General features: G+C 39.2%; 1 protein-coding gene across 8 annotated transcripts in view; it reads left to right on the forward strand.

Annotated features, from left to right (window-relative positions):
* LOC105272274 (transcription factor HES-1-like) overlaps window positions 1-14421 on the forward strand; it is a 200646-nt gene that overhangs the window by 152766 nt on the left and 33459 nt on the right. For 7 of the 8 annotated variants that reach the window (XM_011314323.1, XM_011314324.1, XM_011314326.1 and 4 more), the window contains one exon: window positions 12282-13585. The exons of the other annotated variant lie outside the window; for it this stretch is intronic. In XM_011314323.1, the coding sequence (XP_011312625.1) occupies window positions 12282-13187 (906 nt within the window). In that variant the 3' untranslated portion in view covers window positions 13188-13585. Of the gene's footprint in view, window positions 1-12281; window positions 13586-14421 lie in introns of those variants that run through there. 8 annotated transcript variants of the gene reach the window in all.

Raw genomic sequence — 14421 nt, forward strand, 5'->3', positions numbered from 1 at the left:
TTATATATTATATATATTATTTATATATGTATATATTATATATATACATCATATTATATAGATATATTTTGATATGCATAGCGCCAAAAAAAGCTGACAAAAAACGTTACATGCTTTTTTTTTCAAAGGGATTATCAATTCCATAACTTCCTGTAGGAATTCTAATAGTAGTATTTCCGATGTGTAATTTATTATTAGTTGTCGTGTTTTTTTTTTAATTTTCACGGTATTTATTGCAAGAAATATACAAAATAGACTTCTCACAACAGGCCATCGCCCTAGGGCCTTCAACCAAGTGTTTACATTTTGGTGTTTATAGATTCTGAAGATGTTGTGTGTGGGTCTGGTTGGTTAAAAATGATACATTGCTTCGTTCGTGGAGATGAAATGACCATTGGATAAAAATAGTACCTGAATTAGTTTAAGCTGTTAGGATATAGATAACTATCGAATCGGGGATATTCATTCAGGTGCGATTCCTCCCCATGAATTCTTCCCGATTTCATTCATGCGGATGGATTGTAGATTCTCAAAAAGAGTAGAGGGAGGGTATTTAAAATGAGATCTGGTATTGGGATTGCGCTTATGAGAAAGGTCAAGAATATGGTGCAGCTTTTGTAGTGCAAAGGTTAAAATTAAATTTTTCAATCTGTCGAGAATCGGTTCAATGGCGGTGCGTTCGTATAGGAGTGTGTTCGATGGATTATAGAGAGGGTTGTCGGGATTGCGAATTTTTGTCATTTTACGCAGAGTTGTTCTTTCGGCAACACTGCTTATATTTTGAGTTCCAGGTCTGGAGAACGTGAGGAGGGGGTAGGCGTAGTCTAGTATCGGTCGACAAATGGCTTTATATATTTGTACGACATGTTTAGTTGGAAGACCTTTGTTTTTGTAAGTAAGCCCACGAAATTTGGAGCCTCGAGGGATACAGTTTTTTTACCGTGCTGGCATGAGCTCTGAAGTTTAGATAATATTCAACGTCGACTCCGAGATACCGTGTGTGGTGAGATGGCAGGATTTGAGTGTTTTGGAGGGCGATCTGGGAGTTGGATTTCTGTGGATTCAGATAGAATTGAAGGTATTGGGATTTTGAGGGGTTGAGATTCAGTCGCCATTTATTGAACCAAACTTGTAGTCAGTTCGCAAGGTCTTGTAGGTTCGAGGTTACTGCTTGCCAGGTTTTGACATGGTCGATTAGTGCAGTGTCGTCTGCGAACTGGACCAGGTATTGGAGAGGATTAGGGTTTTGGGAAGGGTTAACTAAGATTTCGCAGCAGAAAATGTTGTAGCGGAAAAGGGAAAGGCGGGAGCCTTGAGGAACGTCTAGTTGGGGGTGGAATTTTCGGGAGTAGGCGTTTTCAATTAAACTTCTGTTAAACAGGAATCGGTGGATGATTTTAAATAGATATGACGGGGTGTTCAGAATGTTTAGTTTATAAAAATAGCCCTTATACGTGTTGGTTTTAAGATTGTTGTGTTTGGCTGTTTGGGTATAAGGATTGAGAGGGAAACGAGAGTGGACTTCTTCTCCATGAATCCGAATTGAAAATTTGGAATGTTGATGGTGGTAGCAGAGTTCAAACGTTCTTTTATGATGTTTTCAAACATCTTGCCAAGGGATGGAAGAAGTGTAATGGGTCTGTAACTGTCTTAATGTGGATTTTTGTTTGCTTTAGGGATGACAATTATAATTTCTTTCTTCCATTCGGCAGAAAAGTGTGAATTAAGACGGCAAAAATTGAATATTTTGCGGATATGAAGGTGTACTGTGCTTGAGAGGTTTTTCAGTCTACTTCTTCGGATGTTATCGAAGCCTGGAGCAGTATTTGTCCTTGTTAACAACGCTCTTCTGTATACTCCAAGAGTGATTAGGGGGATTTTTTCCGGAGGGGGAGTCTGGGGAAATTAGGACGTCGTTTTTCCAATCGTTAACGGTATCTCGTGTGGGGTCATCAAATACGGTGGATTCACGGAATTTATATGCGTTATGAAAATAAGAAAAAAAGGCGTTGGGTTTTTCTTCGTCAGTAGTCAGGGTTTGGTTATTGTGGGAAATTTCCGAAATAGTCATTTCAGGTCTGTATCTTGTTAATTCTTTAATAGTGGGCCAGTATACTTTACCTTTTTTGCGCCAAATGGAGTTGCAGGCTTTCAACCATTGGTGGGATCTGTATTCCTGAATGAGTATTTGTATGTCTTTGTTGATAGCGTTGATCTCGGCTTCGATGGCTTAATTTACTTGATGGGAGTTGTTCGATTTATTAGCTTGATATGTGCTATATTTTTTCCTTTTTAATTTTATGAGATGCATGATGAACGGGGGTAGCGTGTAGTTGAAGAAGTTGTACTTGGTTTTTGGAGTATATTTCATTATTATCTCAGCCATGGATATGTTGAACTCAGTGATGTTCCCACTGTCGATGATTGGGTGGTCTTAAATGAATTGAAGTACATCTCTGGTGACTTTTTCCATATCTGTTTCGTTGAAGTAGAAGAGTGGCGGATGAAGGTTATTGTTGATCAAGGTTGGATCTTTTTTAATAAAAAATGTGATGGCCAGATGATCGAAGTCTAGATCAGGAACCAGTTCCAGATTTTGAATTTCTTCCGATATGTTCTTGGTGCAGAACATTAAATCGGATGCTGTGTCGCTATTTAGAGGCATAATAAAAGTTGGATCGGTGTGTATCTGATTTGAAATCGTTGATCTGATTTTTCTTCCTACGGTCAGGGTTGAAGTCGCCGATAATTAATGCATATAAAGGCAAGACTAAAGTGCAGGATTTCGTTAAGGTTTTGAGTGATAGTCGGGATATTTTGCTTGATCGGGCGCAGGGATGGATTCATTTGTTTTCCGTTCCGCCTCTGGTATTTGGATTGATTGTATTGCCTATTCTGGCAATGGACAGCCAATCTCTGTATTTGATATTGGTAACTCTGGTAATTTTTGCTTCAACGAATAGATCGAGGCGATGTTGTTGGACTCTACGAAGTTATCAATAAGAGTTTCTTTGTTATTGTAGCTATTTATGTTGAAGTATAGAAAGTTAATTTCCTCCATTTTCGATGATTACATTCTTGCCTGTCGAGGGTTCGGTGGGTGAAGGGTCCTGAGGATCATCCAGATTGAACATAAGAATGTATGCACGATTGCCTGTCAACATAATCGCTGTGTCGATTCTGAACGCTTCCATGAAACGTTGTTTCAGCTTAGTGATGAGCTCTTCTCTGCGGATGGAGGTGGGGCTATTGATCTTGGAGATGAACGTGTCGATAATGTGGTCATGGGTAGTGATGTCGTGGTGAGTGGATAGGGTTATCTTGGGTAATTTTCTTGTCGAGTTCATTTGATTTTTTGTTGATGGATTGGATTGGGGCACTTGGAACTCCGGGGATGGGCTGGGTTGATCTGTTAGCACACTTGTAAGACCAGGGGGCATGTTCGTTGGAACCACATGAGCAACATTGGATCAGTGAGACATGACGATGTGGAGTGGTTACCTTTGCATTTTTGACAAATTAGGCCATTAGGGCAGTTGGATGTGATGTGGAAGAAGTCGGCACATTTGGCGCATGGTGAAGGGGCTGGAGGTGCAGGGGTGGGGGTGGTGAGCTAGGGTAGACAGGGTAGTGTTTATTGAATAGGAATATACCTTCATTCATGAGTTTGTGGAATTAGCTGGCACATCCTGTGATGACTCGAATCAGTGTTGTCGATTTGATGTAGAATTAGTTGTGGTATGATTTGTGGATGATTTGTTGGAGCATTTTAGAGGAATTATCGGAGGGTCTGGTGGAGGAGGAGATCGTATTGGAAGACGAACGAGTTTGAGGTGTTGTCTTATTGTTACTTCGAGGGTTGAATCGAGGAGAATTGAAGGGATCTGAGCACATAGTTTCAGTGTCGCCGTCACCTTCTTGTTGAAGATTCCCGGAAGCGTCCTTGTTCTTATCCTTTTTCTTTTCAGCTGAGGTGTGAGGAGCTTTCATGATGGTTTCTCGGCTTCATCTACTTTCAGGGCTGGACCCTTTTTGCCTTTTTCTCTTTCTGGGCATAGTAACACACTTAGCATAGGATAATTTCGATTGTAGGTATCGGTATAATAGCACGGAGCAAACGAGTTGTTGGCACACTAGTGTCTGAGGCCAGACTGTTTTATTAGTTGTATCAATACTTGGAATAGAGTTGAGTACCAAAAATTTCACGCAACCTAAAACCGATTTGTTTTCTGTTGAAAGTTCAATCAAGGAAATAGTGGACTTCCAATACTGATGATATTCCCGAGACTGTCAATGTTGATGGCTCACACATGATTGCCATCATTCAACTGATAAAATATCATTACTGTTCAATATAAGATAACTGCTCAATAAGAACAGATGAATATAGGTGTCCACAATGATATGCATTCTTCTTCTGACAAGAATTATGATTGTACGTTATGCTACCAACACCGGTGTAATTAAAAAGAACTATAGGAGGTTGTAGATTGCTGACAGTAGCGAAATAGTAGTAAAATCGTCGCCTTTTTGCTTCCAAATGGATGCTTTATAATCGTTCAATTTTGACTTTGTCTAACTTTCATTGAAGATGAAATAGATTAAATTATGTAAACATTAAGATATTGGGCTAGATAGGAGAGCCAATGACGCTGCAGCGTTAAATGGCAGTACGTCCGTGTGGCTCCGCACACATAGCCCGCTGCCTGGAAGTGGCGTCGCTAATGCATGTGTCGAAGCCACACGGACGTACTGCCGTTTAACGCTGCAGTGTCATTGGCTTTCCTATTTACCCCAATATCTCCGAGGGGGTGCTTCTGATCCAACAGTGGAAAAGGACTCTTCGGCTCAGAATCACCCCCTGTACATGCTGGTAAAGCATGTACTTCTGGGACATCCTGTAAATAAAATTTCACTTTAAACTTTTATAAATTTCAAGATGTTCAATCCTTCTAAGCGAATTCACTTCTACAACTTGTAATTCATGTCTAGCTTTTGTTTAAAGTTCTAGAGAAGAAAATTTCTATTTCAGAGAGTGTTTTTTCAATTTCGAGAAATTATCTGTTATTAAACTGTATTTTTTTATATGTTAGAATCTAGAAAAAATGCTATTCAAGCAGTATTGAGATTCTGGGTATGAATATTATGAATTGTAATATTTTGTATAGTGCAATTGGGGATAGTTACAAATCGGCCATTGACATTGTCAATTTTAGAGAATTTCTCCTTTCGGACACCCGTCGTTGACGCTTTGCTTTGTTGATAATTGAATGTGGTCTCAATTTCATCTACTGTTTAACTGTATTTTGAAAGGGAGCCTCAATTACAAGAAGTCTTATTTCTCCTTCTTTGTTTCAATGTGTTTCATCAGAATAAGAAGAGATCCTGATGATCTTAATGCTCCAAAGATTCCGAAAATGAAAGAAACCTGGAAAGTATTGACCCTGCAAATGTGCTGCCACCTCATAAGATTATTTTTCGAACAACCGACTTTAGGTTTATGAGTGTACATCCATCATCTGGAGCTACGTCCGAATATCCCCATACCTGACTCCTGGTAAAAATATTAGCTTTAACAGGGTGTAAACAATTCGTATATGTATACGTTGACGTATGCACAGCTGTGGATTTTTCAGGTAGCAGGTTGTCAGTGATTTGTTGGGCCTCCCGAAGAATTTCATCATCAGCCTTTACAACTTCATTCCCCTCGTCCTCCAAAATCTCATGTGCGTTGTCCACAATAAACTCCATTTTGTGTTGTTAAACGAGCAACTTTCAAAAATTCCATCGAATACGTTGTGGATGGTTCGCCACTACTTTGTTGGTTATAAGGCTTACAGAAATAGAAATATGTGAGAACAGAATATTTCGGCTGGTGTTAAATGAGCATGCGGTTATGCGCGGGGATTAATCTTCACTTAATATTTACAATCAGTTTTTTGAACTGTAAGGTAAAATATCTGTTCTATTTGTTACGGGAATCAGTATGCCAACCTTAATGCTGATATCGTTTGATTAATTGTAACAGTATCGTGTTCAATTTCGAATCATATTTTGCAGACGAGAAATATTTGTATGGTCTATTGAATATACTAAATAATCATCGAATGTAATGCGTTTCAGTATTGATTGCTAATACCCTTAGCGCGTAGATTTTCTCGATTTTCACCTAAACTTTTGTATACATTTTTGCCCGCCATTCAACAAATTCTGTAATAATTTTAGCACTGTCCTCGTTTTTCATAAAACTCAATTGTTTCTCATTAGATAAGGGGATAATATAGACATCATTTTGCGGATAATCTGAAGTGTCAAATTTAGTGCTATCTCATTATAAATTCATAAATACTCTTGTTTTAAATAGGTAAATTAAGTTATATCTATCTGTTGTAAGAGGATTTTTCCCGGGTCAATATCCCGGGTTAAATCCTCAAACTATTCTTGCGGTCGGCTCGATCACTCACGCTTGGTCGCCAGCCAGGTTTATTTGGAAAACCTGACAAAACCAGCCATGAAGGAATTTCCTGTACTCTGCGGACTTTCGGTGACGGGTCTCACAATGCCGATCCAGCATCAGCATGATACGGTAGAGTAGACGAGGTGCCCTCAGCCCTTAATCCATCTCAACACTATGAGTTTCACCCTGGAGATGGGTTTCTGTGGCCAAAAAAGTTCGTTCGCGTAAGCGTCCCCTTCTTTTGCTAGTCCGATTCAAGGTCGGAACCAGGTACCCATCAGAACCCCAAATGAGATTATTGCCACCAACTGATGCCGAGCTCCTAAAGCATCCGCTCGACACCAGTACTCAATGCGAACTGCCTCGAGATCTCTCAACGCCTTCTCCCCTTAGTCTGGACCCTTCGGCGTCTGTATGTCATCCGTTACCCCATAGCCACCAATCAGCTCGACGGGATCATGGCGGCACTAGTTCTTTCACCTAGCCGTTGGTCCCTGGTCTAAATCGACGGCGCCTTTTGGAATCACCCAGTGGGAACGCATATACGTCGGCCCTGGACCCCCTAACACAACTGGGTGGGCTTCCAAAATAGCTGACAGCCATCGTTAACGCCATCATAGTGTTTCGAAAAATGGTGTCATTCTACCACGTTTCTTCCCACTCGATGATTGGTCTCACTTACTTTGGCAGTCGTCCGATACCGTAGTCATCTTCCGCTGGGCTCTTTTTGCGGACGCTAGATGTCCCTTCCTCCTACTCGTGACTTTTTCTAGTAATATCCACTAGTAACGAGAAAATCTTGTTACACTATATAGAATAATTTTGCCCTACCTTGGAACGTACTTCATATGTAATTATAATGGGAATCGTACACGTAAGCTTTCGAAGCATCCAGGAGACGGGACCCAACATAAATAGGCTTATTGAATCTGATGCGTGTATGCGTCATTTGAATAATTACCAAGTTTTTATTAAAAAGAAAACTGCTGTGGAAAGTCGGTTTAGAAATCCAACTCGTCGTTTCCCATCGATCCTCCAACTGTGTATCTATCATCACATTCAACTGTTTTCTAACATTCTTCATTGTTTTACCAAACGCGGTATTGCTCATGAGTTCATAAAACTTTTTTTGAACTCATTATTCGGGTTCTTTCGGATGTTGGTATTTATTAAATCATTACATTTTTTCAACCAGGAACTTTGAAAAAATTGTAAAATCCGATAAATTTTCGTTATTTTCATACCGAAATCACACTATTATCTCCAGTTTGTATAACGGACTATGTAGTTGGGTTTTGAGTTTAGCTTTGTCAATTATTTCGGACTTTGAATGACCATTGTAAAAAATAGGAAATCGAAATTTAAAAATTGGAAAATTTGTAAAGATGGCACAGTAGTCTCTGGATACAATGATAAATCTTTATACTCATCATGTAATTCTACCGGATATTCCAGATCGACATCCAACATATAACCGATATTCCAGTGATCTGAGACACTAAGAATGGTGAATGATTTCTAGTCTTGCATCCAGCGGAAGTTATCGTAAGGTAATGATGACTCATTGCTGATCTATACAAGTCATTTACATCCCAGTACAGTTTGGATTTTCAATTAAAAACCTGGACAGCCTCCCTGGCGGGAAAATAGAAAAAGCATCATCACGACACAACATTACATTCGCTTCATGCCTTATATTGATTTCAGAAGCAGAAGTTATGGCATGTCGGTGATTCAATAGTAATTCAGATAATTTGCCGAGAGGAAGTTGTTTCATCTTTTCGTTGATTTCGTTTAAGAGAGCATGGTGGCTTGGTTGAATACATGTATTGGTTGAATACATGGTCATTGCATGTATCCGGAGTATACAGGAAGGTTGGGTATCCTTATTCAATATGTTTGCACAAATTTTCAAATTATGTGAGATTGTCTTCGAAGAACTTGGTCACTCGGGTATTCAGGGAAATGGAGTTAATGTTTGAAAAACGCAGGAGAGTTCCCGCAAGGTAATGCTTTGTATCTACCTTGAAAGCTGCTATGATGGTGTGGAAGACTTTTTTTTTCAGACAGAATAACTTGACGATAAACGGTTCTTGTATCTCTGCACTATCGTTGGCTTAATCAAAATGTATTTGATTTTGAAACTTCAACTGTGGATCGGAATGATAACCAATGTTGTTATATTCTCCACTCAAATACTGCAATCTTACTGAACCCTTTGCCATATATGTTTGGAAATTTTCAAACACTTCGTAATTTCTAGCGAAGAATTTAGCTAGCCCATTAGTAATGAAAACTGCCTGAGTGTCTGATTGATGGAAAATAACCCTCACTCCATATTTTGTGTTGACCTAACGAGCCGCTATGACTTTGTAGAAAGAGTTCGAAGGAGAAGGAGTAGGGTTGAGGTCTAAGAGCTTCACCAACGGATGATCTTTTAATTCAACCACAGCGTTGATCTCGACAAAATTCATTATGTTTTTCATTAATCAAGTTGAAAATAAAGACGATTGACGTAACTTCTCACGTTATGGTTACCGTTTAAAAGCAAGTTTGAACTTTACTACACTTCTCGTTAGTCAGTGAGAATGACTAATAGAGTGAAGATGAGGATCGATTTTTTTAGGGTTATATATACGAAACCCCTACTCTATGTCTAATGATTGATCATAACAATGATCCGTATATGTTAGTTTTTGGAATTATTATTCATGAGAAAGATGCCTGTCAAGAGGGGTCAGGTGGCCTCAACACGAGTGAGTGCAGGCCTCAACACGCTTTCTGACGGGAAGGGGGGGAGGGCTAATGTCAACCAGCCATCCAGCAAGTTCACCAACATATCCACCCACCTAGTCCTTAGGTGGGCATCAATTTTTACCTGCCACTCAACTAATTAATCAAACAATCAATTAATTGATAATCCAATGATCTGTTAATGATCACCATTAACCCTTAATTTGCGATTTCACCGCAATCACCCCGCCCAATCCCTTTATTGATTTAAATTTTCGCCTTTTATTTCAATTTTTTTTTGCTCAAAAGTCGTTTTTTTTTTAAAGAAAGAATTAAAATTTGAGTGGGCCCTCTGATAAACTCAATCGCAAAGGGCAGGAAGGACAATTCACGTATCCTTCCGGCAATAATAAAATTTTGGATATCCTAAAATACCTTCCGTCGTGGTAAAATCCACGACATCGAAATGGATTGGGAAGACGAGAGGTGAAAATATTATCGGGAGACCTGGAGGAGCCCAGATGATCCTGATGATGAGAAGAACGACGTGGAGAGGAAAACTCTGAACTACCCAGGCAGCCGATGACAAGGAAATCTTAAAGAAAAATACTTCACCAGGACATTCTCCCGAGATGATCAAGATTCCTATGAATTTTCGACATTAAATCCGAGAAATTCATATGTGAGAATTTCCCATTTTGACAATTTATTGAAACTTCGGAAAACGTCTGTTAAATTTAGATGAAATTATGTTTGATTCATTTGAAATTTATTCGCAAAATGATTGTGAAATTTCGAGAAATTATTGTCAAGTTTATTTTGAGTTTATATTCGTAATTATTGTGAAATTTTAAATCACGTGGTTAATGTTGGGAATTCTTCATGTCATGAATCCGAAAATTATGAGAATTACGGGAAGAACGGCAAGTAGACGAGTTGTTTTCGCCGTAATTCGTGAAAATCCCTCCCTATTTGCTAAGGCTCAAGTATTGTCAAGTGTACCGGCTCCAGCTTGAGCAGAGTTGCCTCCCGGCCGACATAGAGCCAAGTTGAGGTTTTTGAGAAGAGAACATCGCTCTTATAATCTGAGGTCAATTTGAGTAACTTTGGCGTTCTGATTGCTGTCCCACCTGAAAGAAGACATGGTAAAGCGACTGAACAGGTGGGGAGAGCTGAATAATATCGTTTTTTGAGGAAATAACAAGTTTTGGAGGAGCCTATTGTTGGCCACACAATGGCCTTTCATGTGGCGTCTCTTTGGAGTTGAGGGAATCGGACGATTCATTCTGAGATTCAGAGTCTTATTTAGGTTTAAACTTCCAGTAGTATTTCTATTAATTTTTTTTGTACGTGTCTTCTAGTAATCGCGTATATAATAATTTGTATTATCGATTATCCGAAAAATCAACGTATTTAATTTTCTTTTGTTGTGTTGATTTTGTTTTGTCCTGACGGAACACGAAAACCCCGAATTTTATATTCTGTATTATTTTGTGTTCAATTTTCTATTTGTTTTGTGTGAAATAAACCTGTTTTTTTTTTTAATTGAAAAACTCGTCTCTCCTTTGTTGAGATAAAGAAGAATCCCAGAGAGCGCGTATCGTTGTCCCTCCCCCTTGTAATAAGTAGCGGCTACACTTATAAAGGAGCTGTCAGCCATTTTGAGTTTTTGAGATTACGGAGTTTGAGTTAAAGTGAGAAGAGTCAGTGCCTCTCAAAAAATATTGTTAGTGACTGGTGCCGCGGCAAAATTTGGGGCTATTATTTATTTTTTTTAATTTGAATTAATGAGTTTGCTCTTTGGAGCAGTGGCATACGTCACAAAACAATCAAACCTTGAAAATGATTGAGAGTCAATCATCTCAAATGTTCTCAGAGTGCTGAGATGGAATTTTGACCCCCCCCCCCCCCGGGCCCGCTATATATTTGACCTTAGGTTAAGTTAGGTTTAGGTCGGTGTTTTTCAACACCGTTAGGCAACCCATCCCCAGCTATTCGTCCCGGGCCCTCACTCATTACCCCGGCAGAGCAGACCGCAAGTGAAGAGAGATGTCAATGAAGAAGAAGAAGGACACCGGATGACCCCCGAAAATGGGGAAAGAAGAAGGACGAATGATTGCCAGCTATCACTCGTGTCACGGCTGCCCCACGAGTCACTGCCCCGGATTGAATAGTAGAAAGGAGAGAAATGTCAGGAAGATGAGAATTGTGGGAAACGAGAAAATTGCGAAAAAGGAGAGAATTGTGAGAGGAACATTAGAGAAGTAGAAGGACTAGTTCGGAAGATTATTTTGTGAACAGGAATTGGAGAACTGTGAGAGAAATGTGGAAAAATTTTCGGAGGAATCACGTGCCCAGGAGAGGAGATAAAAGGAAGTGGAAAGAAAGGAGAATTTTTGAAGAAATCCTGAAGAGAAGATTACCCAGGAAAATGAGAGGATTCTTGAGTCACCGTCACCTGTGAGTGCCCCATTTTCATTTCCTGCCCCAACGAGTTTTCCGTGCCCCGTATTAATTTCCCTCCAACGGTGAGCATCGTGGTCATTATATTTCGGAGTGTTATTATTATTATTTGTTGAGCCTCTCTTTTGATTAATAAGTTTAGTGGATTTTGAGCCCCCTACATACTACCATTATTTTTCAGTCATCTCCCTAACTTCTGCCCCGCCTTTTTTAGTATTCGAATTGCGCCCTGTTACGATATGTCGTTTTGCCGCAAGTTCACTGGCTTTACCCCTATCCCTTGGGCCAAACCTTCAAAAGCCCTATTTCTTTATGTAATAATGTTAGTGGTGATCTCTTATTTTAAGATATAATAAATTGTTAACATATTGGAATCGTCCCAGGTTATTCACTTCCGCTACCGTTTTATTTATAATTTCAGGCCCGCCTTTAAATTATATCAGATTCCCCGTCAATAAAATTACAGATATGAAATCCCCTAATGCTCGTGCCTTCGTTAGATTTATTGTGTATTAATTCTCTCGCCAAGGTTACAGACTGTACTATCGTATTGCCACTTTTATACTATTACGGTACCTTCTTTGAGTTTTGCTAGTTGCTTTCTTCATAAGAATTTCTATGTTTACAGGTGAGTCGTTATTTGGAGGCTCCGGATATCATCACTGGAAATACTTCTTCGATGGAGCCAGCCATAAAACAACGGCTGCTACGTCACTTAGATAGTTGCGTATCAGAGTTGGATCTCGACTTAGGCTCTCGACCAGACAGCGCAATAGGTAGTAGTTCAGGAAGTATGGCTGACCGTATATCAGGTACGACAAGTCCAAGTGCTCGGGAGCAATATACACTAGCAGCGCCTCAGTGTAGTTCAAGTTCGAATCCCGTCTTAATGAAATCTGAAGTCGCGGATCAAGAGTCAACAAGGCCAGATAGTAGTACAACAGCGGGAGATGAAAATAATAACAGTAGTAGACCATCATCAGCACTTACCCAAGTCAACCTAGCTACATTGGATTCTCATCTTTCAGGAAATATTATGGTCGATCAGGCTTCAACGTCAAACCAAAATCCGAGTATGCTCTCTGTAGTACAGGTTATACCATCACGCCTACCAGATGGTCAAGTTGTTTTTCTTTTACCCAGTCACTACGTTCAATTGGCTGCAGCAGCAGCAGCGAATGGAATTAACATTGGACCCAATGCCCCTACTGCCATTTGGGCGGCAACAAATATGTCATTGCTTAAAAACACTGAAAAATTACAAAAGAGGTCACATGAAGACATTTCACAAGGTTGGATACCTGACGGCAGTAAGGCAGCGAAAAGTCCAAAGATTGAGCTATCAGAACAACCACTAGATTTTACTACAACCTCCAAAAAATTGAAAGGACGACTTGAGCACCAGGCACAAACCGTACTAATCATCCACAATGGCAGATCGCCTAGTAATGGTGGAAGTGAAGAAGATATGTCAATGTCAACGATAAGGCAGCATTCAATAAAAGACGAAGAGGAAATGTGGAGACCTTGGTAAAAAAAAGAGCTCCGTTGTTGCTTCATCATTATCGAACTGAGGCAGCAATGGAAATGAAACAACATGCGTAAATACGCATGCTGATGAACCATGCAAAATTATTGATATTAAGTAAAGTACAGATTTATTTTACAGTTCTCTTGGTATATGTTCATCAAATTTGAAAACATCATTAAGTGCAAGGTTTCGACACTATACTTTGTGGGGTAATTCAGTGTTGCTTACTCGCAGTATAGCTAATTGTAGTTGAATGTGAAACAGATAACTCATGAGAAAGTACAACAATTAATTATTCCGAAGAAGTCTCTATGAAGCTAAGGTGGTTAGAAAAACTAAATGCTATTGGTTGGAATATGTATATAAAATCCCATCATTGATGTACTCAGTTACATAGTCAATATGAGAATAAATATATGGACACATGCTACTACTTTCTGGAATATCATCTTTTATTTGTTCTTTACTAGAAAGTCCAGGACGAGCAGAATCATTGCCCCCTTTTTTTTAATAATTTAATTGATTTCCAAATGCGTGAAACATTCACCAGGTGTATGAGTGCAGTATAGTGGTTGTTAGCAGGTCCAATTAATTTTTTTCGTGCGCCGCCCCCCATGAAGATAGGATTTCCTTATTTTGGTTGTTCGATTTCAACGTGTAATTTATGACTGAATATGCTAATCATTCACAGCTTTCAGCGTGTTGAATTGGGACAGGAATCCATTCGAATTTATTTTTACACGCTCACTAGATTCTACCATTCATTATGTAATGAGAACTATTTGTATTTCCAATCTATACATATAAATAATAAATTACACCATTCAAATAATGATCATAATCGCAACAAGTCGATAGACAGAAAAGGTTCATTGTTGAATTGCATCTCAGGACCTGATGTTAATACAATCGTTGAATGTGCTCGGGTGATGTCATTACCCCTGCTCTTGATAAGGGTTTGGCACGAATTATTGATACTTATAAATGTACGTTAGTGGGGGAATAATTAATTGATTTGATAAGGGGACAAGGGAATGTATGTTCACTCATTTTGGAGATTACACCATGTATGACCACTTATCCACCTTCCATCGAATGCGTTGTTCATATCTTCAAGGCTGCTTCAAGGTAGAATATCGAACCTACTACTTGATTACAGTAAATTTTTAGTTTAATTCAGTTTTCAACCATCATAATGAGTCATAAGCAAATAAGCTAATTTCATTATGACTTATTA

This window comes from Fopius arisanus, unplaced genomic scaffold (assembly GCF_000806365.1).
Source record: "Fopius arisanus strain USDA-PBARC FA_bdor unplaced genomic scaffold, ASM80636v1 scaffold00153, whole genome shotgun sequence".
NCBI lineage: Eukaryota > Metazoa > Arthropoda > Insecta > Hymenoptera > Braconidae > Fopius > Fopius arisanus.